The sequence below is a fragment of the Narcine bancroftii genome, chromosome 4 (assembly GCF_036971445.1).
Source record: "Narcine bancroftii isolate sNarBan1 chromosome 4, sNarBan1.hap1, whole genome shotgun sequence".
NCBI lineage: Eukaryota > Metazoa > Chordata > Chondrichthyes > Torpediniformes > Narcinidae > Narcine > Narcine bancroftii.
Window position 1 is genome coordinate 308,136,748 of NC_091472.1, and position 12,244 is coordinate 308,148,991.

The 12,244-nt window shown below is 39.4% G+C and overlaps 1 protein-coding gene across 1 annotated transcript in view; it reads right to left on the reverse strand.

Moving 5' to 3' along the window:
- cwc22 (CWC22 spliceosome associated protein homolog) overlaps nt 1-12,244 on the reverse strand; it is a 118,769-nt gene that overhangs the window by 43,622 nt on the left and 62,903 nt on the right. Inside the window, exons 5-9 of the mRNA XM_069935864.1 lie at nt 8,789-8,902; nt 7,661-7,891; nt 4,384-4,512; nt 1,113-1,281; nt 843-896 (exon numbers count right to left, since the gene is read on the reverse strand). Coding sequence (XP_069791965.1) covers nt 843-896; nt 1,113-1,281; nt 4,384-4,512; nt 7,661-7,891; nt 8,789-8,902 — 697 coding nt within the window. The remainder of the gene's footprint in view (nt 1-842; nt 897-1,112; nt 1,282-4,383; nt 4,513-7,660; nt 7,892-8,788; nt 8,903-12,244) is intronic.

Genomic DNA, 12,244 nt, shown 5'->3' on the forward strand with positions numbered 1-12,244 from the left:
TGTCTTTGCAGGGTGCTTAACGACATTCAAAAAAACTTGTGCACTTGCTGCTGTGTAATTTCCTCATGGGTATCCAAGTCACGTGGAACTTGATCCTGGGAGTCACAAGACACTGCAATGCTGGAATCTGGAGCAAAAAAAAAATTGCTGGGGGAACTCACTGGGCTCAGAAGCATCAATGGGAGTTGTGGGTTAGTATTTGGGGTGGGATCCATATTAGACTGGAGTGCATTATGTTTGTGGTGGGATCAGGTTCAGAGTGGGGTGGGTAGGCTTTGGGGTAGGGTCAGGATTGGAATGGCTAGCATTTGGAGGAAGTGATGGATGTGTGTCTCTTCACATTAGGGTGGGTTACGTTGGGCAAAAGAGAACTCTGAGAATAGTGGGGGTCTGGGGAAGTTCCCTCTCCTGGTGGTTGCTTTATTGTGTGGTTTATACCCTGGTGGTGGACGCTGTCCCCTTGTGCATCCGAATCAGGGGTGAGAGCTGGATATAAGCAGAATGGTGGATTTGAAGTCATGTGTCAGCCTGGGTATGGACGCAAGATTTTCTCGCCTCAAGGTCACAAGTGAACCAGATGGGCATCTGCTATTAATTACTCCTTTTTTTTTAATTCAATGTACTCAGATGAACTTCATATTCTTCAGAGTTAACTGGGAATTTGAAGAAATTAAAATGTTCACTTAATTTCCAAAATATTTCAAAATGCCCAAATTGCTCCTTGATGACAGCAAATGTGAGCCATCAAGATCGAGCAGGCCATCATATGAAACGCAAGAGAAACCAAACAGTCAACCTGACACAAACACTCACAGGAATAGAAATTTTAAATCTGTACTTACAACGTTCTGATTAACAAGATGACCTACAAACTTGCAGGCTGAAAGGCACAGTTGCTGGAGGGAAAAGCAGAAGTTTTGCATTTTCAATCAAGAGAAAACAAAGTTAATTCATTTTAAAAAAATAATTTTCCATAAATATATTCGCATTATCCTTAAACTTTTATACACATCAAATATATTAAATATTTACAAAATTCCCCCCTCCCAACAAATACAAAAATATAATGAAAAAAATTCTGATATTTATTTGTTACAGAAATAATTGCTCACCTTATCATTTCTGCGGTAACCTTTGCGGAAGTTCAAAATTAATCTTTTGAGAATCAGCTCCCCAATTTGAGGAAACTTAGAATTTATGATTGCCACAACAGCAGCATGAACATGTGTAAATATCGGAGAGGCAGTCTGTGCCTGTATAACGTATCTAGAAATCAGTCCTCTGTATGGAAAGAGCATAGACATGATCACTGGAGAGAGCATGGATATTTTTTGTTATGAGATTCATTCAGAACAAATGTCCATCCCTCCAAACCTGCTGTCACTTATTTTCTTCAACTTGAATTTCAGATACGCCGCTCCGATTTCCCATGTTAGCCTCGTTAATCTATACTTAACAAATCAGTTCAGTAGCAATAACAATCAATCAATCCAAAGACTGTACACAAAAGCTTACTCATGCCTATTTATGATAAAAGCCACATTTGGTTCCATTCAAGAATTTGAAATTATTGGTTACAGTTTTAAACTTGGAGTGTCTTTGTATATATGCCAAATAATGGTCTAGAATTTCCTTTGGAAGGTTGATGTTAGAGGAGTGGGGCTCCACAGCAGAGGTGAGAAGTTAGCAGCGAATACCAGAAGCAAAGAGGGCAAGTTTAGTGGATGGGACAGGCAGGAGCACGTCAAGAAAAAAATACAAGTCAAATTTAAACGACATGCATCAAGCAAATCCCTTGGTGAGCACAAGGGGTGCAGGAAGCACACTCAAAAAAAAAATCAATGGGGCAAAAGGACATGACACGGATCTGGCAGGCAGAATAAAAAGATGGCTATTGAGAGAATCAATTCCATTAAAGAACAACATGGCTTTCACTTAGTGGAGCAACATATGGATGAGATTTTAAATGAACATTTCTCACCAGTCTTTACTGTGCTCATGGAAGCTAAGAAATTGAAGCAAATGTGTGGCTATGCCCTGGACCACAGATACAGTTCCCGGAAGATGTTTGCAGCCTTGGCGTACATTAAGGTAGACAATTCCAAAGGGCATCCTCAGATCTTGTGGGAAGTTCTTGCAGAGAGGTTCTTGCAGAGATATTTATATCATCTCTGGCCTCAGATGAAGTGCTAAAAAACTGGAAGGTGGCTTGTGTTGTGCCATCATTTAAAAAGGGTAGCAACGACAACCCAGAGAACTCAGTAGTGAGAAAGATACTTATGGGGATTGAGAAACAGAATCTACGATCACTTGGATAGAAAGGGAATGAATAAAGATAGTCAGCATGGTGCATGGGAGATTGCCTCGTGAATTTGATAGTTTTCTGCCCATCACCTCCCTCTGCAAGAGATTACCAAGAGAACTAACAAGGGCAGAGCAGTGGATATTGTTCAGTCTATATGAACGTCCTGCTTTGCGGAAACTGCCAAAATGTTTGGCCTGGAAGTCAGCCTGAAGAAAACTGAGGTCCTCCATCAGCCAGCTCCCCACCATGACTACCAGCCCCCCCACATCTCCATCGGGCACACAAAACTCAAAACGGTCAACCAGTTTACCTATCTCGGCTGCACCATTTCATCAGATGCAAGGATCGACAATGAGATAGACAACAGACTCGCCAAGGCAAATAGCGCCTTTGGAAGACTACACAAAAGAGTCTGGAAAAACAACCAACTGAAAAACCTCACAAAGATAAGCGTATACAGAGCCGTTGTCATACCCACACTCCTGTTCGGCTCCGAATCATGGGTCCTCTACCGGCACCACCTACGGCTCCTAGAACGCTTCCACCAGCGTTGTCTCCGCTCCATCCTCAACATCCATTGGAGCGCTCACACCCCTAACGTCGAGGTACTCGAGATGGCAGAGGTCGACAGCATCGAGTCCACGCTGCTGAAGATCCAGCTGCGCTGGATGGGTCACGTCTCCAGAATGGAGGACCATCGCCTTCCCAAGATCGTATTATATGGCGAGCTCTCCACTGGCCACCGTGACAGAGGTGCACCAAAGAAAAGGTACAAGGACTGCCTAAAGAAATCTCTTGGTGCCTGCCACATTGACCACCGCCAGTGGGCTGATAACGCCTCAAACCGTGCATCTTGGCGCCTCACAGTTTGGCGGGCAGCAGCCTCCTTTGAAGAAGACCGCAGAGCCCATCTCACTGACAAAAGGCAAAGGAGGAAAAACCCAACACCCAACCCCAACCAACCAATTTTCCCTTGCAACCGCTGCAATCGTGTCTGCCTGTCCCGCATCGGACTTGTCAGCCACAAACGAGCCTGCAGCTGACGTGGACTTTTTACCCCCTCCATAAATCTTCGTCCGCGAAGCCAAGCCAAAGAAAAATATGAATTTCAGCAAGGCCTTGAATTCCGCACGCCAGGTTGGTCTGGAAAATTAGAGCATACAGGATCCAAAATTCAGCTGGCTAATTAGATTCAAAACTGGCTTGACAGAAGGAGGCAGAGTGATAATGGAAGGTTGTTTTCTTGATGAGAGACCTGTGACCAGTGGTGTGCCGCAGGGGTCGGTGCTGGGTCCACTGTTATATTAATAAATTAGATGGAAGTGTAATTAACATGATTATTCAATTTGCAGATGACACCAAAACTGGCGTTGTAATAGATAGTGATAGAGGATACTTAGGTTTATAACAGAACCCAGATCGGTTGGGAAAGTGGGCCAAGGAATGGCAAATGGAATTTAACTCTGACGAGTGTGTGTTCAAGAGTAACCCAAGGATCTGAAAGGCAGTGCGCCAGCTTTAATTATGAGAAATTACCCATTTAGCTTGTCATGTTAGACCTCATGTAGGTTCAATGGCTCAATTTACCTCTAGGAGAGAAAAACTGGTGCAAGGGAGTGGAGTAACTAACCTCTTCTTAAAACAGAGTCAATAGTAGATTTAACTGTGTTTTTCCATTGTTATTTTTTCTTCTTAGAGAACTGTTTCTATTTTAACAAATAATATCATTAAATAAATAGCCGCATTAAATTATCTTAACTCAATGACAAAGCATATTGTGGGTGGAGCTTGTTCAATCTTCTTCATATATAATTTATGACGTCAAGGCAATGCACCACACTGGGTTCATACTCAAATCAGCATGGTAAATCATTGATTTCAGACCCTTTCCTTTGGTCAAGGACATGCCTAGAAAATGGGGAGCCATCTGTTAATACAGGTGACTTGACATTAACAGAAATACCAGGTAATGTTTAGAGTTGTTTTGTAAAATAATTGCATTGAACTTCAAAGCTACAAACACTTGCTATAAATCAGAGAAAATTAATCATGAACAAGTGACATGCACACATACTCACCTTCCACGAACAATATTTTCTTGAAGAAGTTCATGAATAATATTAGCAATATTTGAGACATTCACTTTGTTGATGAGACCATTAATTGATTTCTTTAGAGCTTCCCAACTCATTCTTTGATATGCCAAACTATAACAAAAGAGAAAAACAGGAGTGGTTGGCACAGAATGCTACCTGACTACATTAAGAAATGGAAGGGAACAAGCCAAGCATTGAAAAAGGGAAACAAAGCAAATTCAAAATAATTTGCATTTTAAAACAACAACCAAGTTACAGAAAACAAAGTTAGGAATGAAGAAAACAGCTGCTGATCTGGAATAAGACAGTAGTTGCAGAGCATGCACATCAGGGAGCTAACTATGGAGGTGAAGGGTAGAGATTTGAGGACATTGTAGTGACAGCCAAAGAAATTTAAGTTAACTCATTTAAAATGGATGATGTGATATCAAACGGACAGCTGGTGAAGTTATTAATGAAACCAATGAAAAGGATGAATCTCGAACTCATTGCTAGTCCAAGTCACGCATGTCTGATTTTCAAATTAATTCACAGAAACAAATATAGAAACAAGATATTGAACATCAAAATCAAGGAAGAATTATCAGAAAAGTTCCTATTTGGTGATTTAATCAATGTATCACCCTCCTCCTGAGGAGAAGATTGATGAGTGTAAAATCACACCATCAAATTCAAGGTCAGTTTCTTTCCCACTACGATCACACTCCTAATCACACAAAAGTAAAATAATAACCTTTAAATCTCTTCTTAGCCTTAGATCATTACCTATCAAAACTAAGTAACTTCTCAGTTTAGCAAAATCAGTTTTCCTCCAATTTGCAAATTTGATATCTAGCATTAAATTGCTTTCCAATACAATATATGTCAGTGTATAAGGCGACATGGTGAATAGGACAACCCCCCCCCCCCCAGAATTTCCATTTTGACAGTTTTGAACTTTTCTCACTGTACAAGACTACCCAAAGTCTGACACTCATTGTTGAGAGTTTACTGGCCCAACAGTCCTTTACAACTATCCCACTGACCAGTGATGTGATGCTGTTAAGCATACTACGAAGCAACACCATCTTGGTTATTTAAAATTTGGCAAATTAATTTTCAAGTAATGGCAAAATATTGTCAATTACCTACTGTAATGTGCATCAGGTGTTCCCAACGCTACTGACATCACTTTTTGGTTTACAGGAACAAACCTTGTGTTGAGTATAATTTTACCATTTACTTGAAACTGATTTATTGATTCTTATGTATACTATATTATAATGCTAATACGTTAGGAATGCTGACATTTCTAGTCTTCCTTCAATCTCCAAACTTGCACCATCTTCTGGGTTACACCGCATTATTGTGGACCTTGGCGTGTGCTACCACGTTCAGCTTCAAACTTGTTTTATATTTCCTTCGTTTATCAGTTAGAGCTAATGATGGGGTTTTATGGGAGCTGGAGATTCATGTTCACCCACAGAAAATGCTGCTGTTTATGAAGGTGTGAAAACTTGAGCCTTTCCACACCCCCCCACCAAAAAGTTTGTAAGTACCAGTAACTGGCCACTGTGAGATTTACTGTGATTGGCCCGACGTGACAGTGTAAACTGGGAACCTGGGTGATTGTTTATTGTTCGTCAGTTGTTGGAAATGGTTAACTGTTAGCTTGGTTTGCTGTGCTGTTAGGCAGGTTTATAATACATTTTTGTTTTAATATAACATTACTACTAATCCAGCCTCCCAAAAGCAAGTTTCAGTCAAGAAATATTTAGTGGTAGGACCATAGGAATTAAGCAAATGTTTTATGCTGTTCTCACTCACCATGGGGGACACTCTAAACCACAAGATATTAAGGTTCGGATTTTATACTTGGCGCATAAGACCACCCCTGGTTTTTGGGTGACATTTTTAGAGTTCAAATTCCATCTTATCCAGTGATACATACGGTAATTGTTCCTTCCATTTGCTCATCTCCATTCTCTAAACCAAATCCAACATAGTCCACTGTCTTGTTGGGCTTGCTGATTACTGATGATGAAGTTAGTCAGAAAGCAATTTAGGAATTAATTCTGTGCCTTGTAGATCTTTAATACTAACTGTATCCTAGTTTAGTGTTGGAATAATTTATATCTCCATTGCGACTGCTCTACTGTTTTTGCACTTGACAGAAATTTGCCAACATATTTGCTCTTCAGGTTATTTGAACATCTATCACATTGTTCTCCATAGTTATCCTTCACATCATGCAAACCCAAACCTATCCATTTCTTCCCACAGCAATAATGGCTTCACAAACATCACTGCCAATGAGGTCACACCTAACCATGCTTGCTTTTATTTACAACCCATCCTGCCTGTACTAATCCCACCTTCTCCAGATCTGATCTCAATGCCCAAGAACCTGAGCCCTTCCAAACCACCACCTCACCAATTATACATTCATCAGAACTCACTGGCATGGGTAGTAATTGAGAGATTATTAGCTTTGAAGTCCATTAATAACCATGGGATATGCATCAGAAGTTAAACAAAAAAGTTTAGTGCAGTAGCTGGGGTCAAAGTGCAATACACAAAAGTGCCGCAGAAACTCAACAGGTCACGAAGCAAAGGAAACTAGCATCAGAACAAAAGGAGGTACTCTCTTTTAGCTGAAGGAATCTGTCCAATGCAATCAGCAAGGATTTGTACTGAAACTATTTTTTTCTTGAAAGGTGCTGATGACAAGCTTTGAAGGACAAACCACAATTTCACAATCAGCTTAAAACTGAAACATGCAGTGGAGAGCGATGCCTTCAGTGACAAATTTTAAATGCACATGTGGCAGATAAAATTACTGTAAACAAAATGATATATTTTGGAAGTAAGAATGAAGTAGGGCAATAGAATATGTACGATTTAAAGGATTGTCAGGAACAGAGACCTGAACAGAAACAAGCCCAGACTCCAAAGCATTAGAGCAAGCCAACATATGGAATCCTATGCTTTATAATTGGAGATAGGAATGATTGGTAATGATTGAAAGGTGGCTTGATGGAGATGCTAAAAATCAACAAGGTTCATAAAAGACTAAATGTTCTTAATAGCATAAGTGTTTGTTGAGAACCTGAGTCTTTCAAAAAAGCGCAGGAGAGAAAAAGAGCCATGTTGATACTAAAAGGTGTCCACAAAGAAAGAAATTATGAATTGAAATAGGAGTACAAAATCAGATACTTGTATTAAAAGACAGGACAGCTCAGAAAATCAGGAACACAAATCTCAACAACTTTCACTTTACCTGCTTTTGTCTGCAATTTGTTCTTGCATCATTCTTAGCCTTGCGGGAGGAATGTATGCTCCACCTGTCCGTGTGAGAATAGGATCCAATTCTGTCTTTTTCTTTTTCAATGGTGGTTCAGAAGAGCTCTGAATGACATCTTTATTTCTTGTTATAGGTGATGGCGATTTTGCTCTCTTCTTGTGATCTGATTCACGATCTGCATTTGTGTATCTTGCTGTGTCTCTACCTCTAAAATGAAAAATTTTCTCGAAGTCTATACTTAAAATATATTCATATATACATATCAATATATTAAAAATCTCGTGTTGGCTATTTACTGCACACATGAAACCTAAATTCCTATCCCAATCTTCATGAATGTTTTGCATTATAAATTCACATAGCCACACTTGATTATTGTCCAATAAAATATATTGTAGGAAAGGATAGAGGAGGGTATAAATGTCAAATACACAAGCTATTTGCTTGGAGCTAGAAATAAAAGTTCTTGTTTCTTTTAACTACTCAAAGCTAATCCAAATTTTAGAAATGTCTCATGTGCATGAAAATACACAGATGGATAAGGAACATATGCGCAATGAGTCAGTACTGTTCTGGAATAAACCAGTACTTGTCAACAACTGAATTAAATTGGACACATTATGTATTGCTTCTTCTAAGAAATCTATAGATTCTTGAACAGGGGTCTTCCCTTTTATAGCTTAATGCTGTGAGTGAGGGAAAATGAACCAGAGAGAATATTCATATCTTCAAATTTCTGAGACGATAAACAAACTACTGAATTACAAATCAAGATCCAGTAAGCAATATTCAAAGAGAACAAGACACAATGACTTAAACTAAAATACAGTAAAATTCTGATAATCCATTATCTTTGCTTCAAAACTGATGGTCCTGGAAAATTGTTATACAACTATTTAACATATTAAATGTGATTTTTTAAAAATCTGTATTCATTGGAACAACTCTGCAGTCACTCCAAAAATAAAATCTGCCAGGATTCTAGATTATCAGGGTTTTACTTTATGTAAGCTGCTAGTGAACCATTGGAACAAACTATTATTATTCTATTGCCCGTTATTATCTCATTTATTGACCTAGTATTGCAAAGTTGGAATTAAATACCGAGATTGTAAATTTTTATCATTGTATCTGCCATTGCTGGATGGTCTTCTGTCACAGATATTCCTGTTCGTATCGCTTGGAGATCTTGATCGTGACTTTTCATGTCCTCTGTGCCTGAGAAATTAAAAGCAGATAAGCATTTTTTTTTTGATGATCAACAGAAAAGCATCCTTGTCCAAATGTTCGTTGTGAAAGATTTTTGACAAGTTGCAACTTTGACCACATACAATAGTTTCAGAGTTGACAATTCCATTTTCACCAGAAATTTCTAACTTACAGGAAAATTAAGCATAAAAAAGAATTCCACTCAGGATCACAACCGTGGATCCCTGGAGTTGTGAACTGTTTACCCTGTCAAATGAAACAATCAAGAAGATGGCAGCAATAGTAGTTAATGAACACAGAAATGATGGCTTAAAATTTTTTCCAAATACAAAATTGAATGAAAGCACAAAAAAAAATTAGATACAAATAATCAAACTCTAATTTTCTGAGAATCAATCGGCATTTCAATGCATTCTCTCAATTCCTACCCACTGTTATCCACAGATCATTGAAAATCTGGCAAAATTCTGTCAATTATGATCTGCCCGCAGTTAGGCACTGATCTACAGTTATCCCTGCAAAACAGGCACGGTCTGGCTTAAGAGGCTTAGATTTTTAATAATTCAGTTCTTTCACCCCCATTTTTCAATCCAGTTCAGCACTGACCCAAGCTAGAAAAATCTTTTGACACCTTAATTTTTGGAATTTGTCCCCTTCTTTGAATAACTTCTCACACAGCATACAACACATTTTTATCTTTGCTTTAAGACGAACGAGTCTGCAAGTCATGATGATAACCAGTCAGCGACTCTCACACATTATCTATCAGTTTATCTCTTGACATAAATAATACATTTGAAATTTTAAATTTTCCAAAGTCTTCCTCTTCAACTTAAATTGCTATATCATTTATATTAAGCTATTATCATATATTTTGCCATACAAGTTGAATCGCTAAAACCTAAAAAAAATTCTCAGGTGGGGGTGGGGGGTTGACTAAAATGCCTCATCTACTTTTGAGACCTTCAATTCACCAAATAAAAACAGATTGATGTCGATTCGGCATACAAGTCGATGCTGGAACCACCTCCCCACTGCTGGTGTCGCCGTTTCCCAACACCTTCCCACCGCTGGGCGCCACCATAACTGCTCCTACGTGGGACCCTGAGGTTATTGTTGCCGCTCCTGCCTGGTAGGCCGAAGTTCCTGCTCCTGCTGGGAGCACTATGTCGCTGCTCCAGCTCCGTGAGCCATCGCGGCCTGGTAGACTTAGGTTTTTTTTATAACTTACAGCTTTGTTACTTGCTGCTGGGTTGTTCCTGAGAAGCCCGGGTCAACTTATACGCTGGATATGACACAAAACCATTAAAATGAGGATAAGGGAGGGGTGGGGTTGTTGACCTATCTGCCTGTCAACATACACCAAGATATATGGTAATATGCTTTCAAGCATAATTTAACAAGTTTGAATATGAAAATGCATTTCATCATCTATTTTTGACTTACTCTCCAACTTATTGGTTTCAAGTCTTTGTGATTTAATGCTATATGACCAAAGCCTTGCCATTCCAACCTAGAAATAAGTTTTAAAACCATGTATGAACTGACAGGAAAAAATACTACCTCTTATCAACTGTGCAAAACTGCCCAAATCAATTCCTCTGTTGCAAAATTCTATGAGTGCTCTTGTCACTTGACAATTATTTCATTATTTAAATTTCCTTACAACCTTCACATTTATCAGTGCTTACCTGGCACAATGCTCCCAACTTCAGTCATTACTCCTGGCTACAAACTGCCTCCCACAGTCTTCAAATCATTCCCAGTCTTACTCGACAAACTTCTTCAAAATCTACAAGCCCTATTGCCTGAACTTGCATCCTTTGCTCTTGCAATTCTAATTCTTACTGCTGCCTTTCTGCTCACCACCAATTTTGACAAGACCATCAGCTTCGAAGTCTCCACTCTTTGGAATCCCCCTTAATCTTTGAAATCCTCTCTCCTTAAAAGAGCAACTGGAAATACTATTTTCAAAATAATCCAGCTAAACTACTTTCCAGCTCATTTCTGCTTCCAATAGGGCCTTGATATTTTTGCATATAGATTTTTTTTTAATTCTTTTCTCTCATTCTTTGCAAGATTTGTGAAGATATTTCTCCCCTTCTGCTTCTACACATCAAATTACTTTCTTTCACATTTGCTCAGAAAGCACATAACATCGATTATGCTTTAATTAGATATGCTAGAATTCTTTCCCTTTCCTTCAATTGCTTTCCTGAAGCAAGCCCATTTTATTCCCCACCTTTACTGCAAAGAAAAACTGAAATTAGTAGTTTTGATCTGCTGAATTAAGGACAGTACACTTCCCCATATCTGAAAAGATTGAGACCAGATGATTTTTACTGGATTTTTTTCAGTTACCGCCACAAAACCGAAAAAACTTCAAAAACAACCACCGCCAATCCACGACACTTCCCCACCACCGATCCCTGGCACCTGCCCACCAAGGTCCCCGCTCCTGCACAGGAGCCTGAATTTCCCGCTCCTGCCCACGAGGGCGCTCTCCTTGATGATGCTGTCAAATGAAACATTTGGAGAACCAAGTACAGTGGAGAGTAAAGAAGAAATTGAAAAAGAGAGCGGAGGGAGTTACCTGAAACAAAGATAATCAGCATTCTAATTTCTCCCCATGCACTGCCTGACCCGCTGACTTCCTCCAGTCGCTCACTGATGGATTGAGATTCCAGCCTTGCTTCTCTGAGCCAACATCTCGCCGTTCAGCAGGTGTCTTCCCAGCTGGTTCTGGGCTCTATTGTTACCAAACTGGCCCCAACAGAGCATCAGAGTCCCACATGGGCAAGTTTGGTGATAAATATTTTTCAACTTGTGACGTCATGTTGGCACCAAACAGAAGTTTGGTTAATTGAACTTTTCAGTTAACGGAATTTTGGATATGGGAAAACAGTGAATCTACTTTTACCCACATCAGGTCATCATTTTCATTGACTAAAAATTGTGAAACTCCACAGTACCTCAAAAATCCCAGCCCCAATTCCTGCAAAAAGTCACATGTATGGATCTTTCAGCTGGTGCACACCCTTCAAAATAATCAAATAAGGCAAAAAGCTGAGTTTGACTTCATTAATCACATATAACCATGCTACAATGTCAATGAAGCTCGGTTTTGTAATAGAATTAATTATTGAATTACATCAATTTCGGGACAGGTTCTGCACCCCAACTCGTCCATGTCAATCAAGGTGTCTAATTGAGCTAGTTCCATTTCAGCCCATATCCCTAATCTTTCCTATCCACTTCCGTGTCGAAATATCTTTTAAAATGTTGAAATTGTGCATGCCTCTACCACTTCCTCTGGCAATTCGTTCCATACACTCCCCACCTGCTGCATGG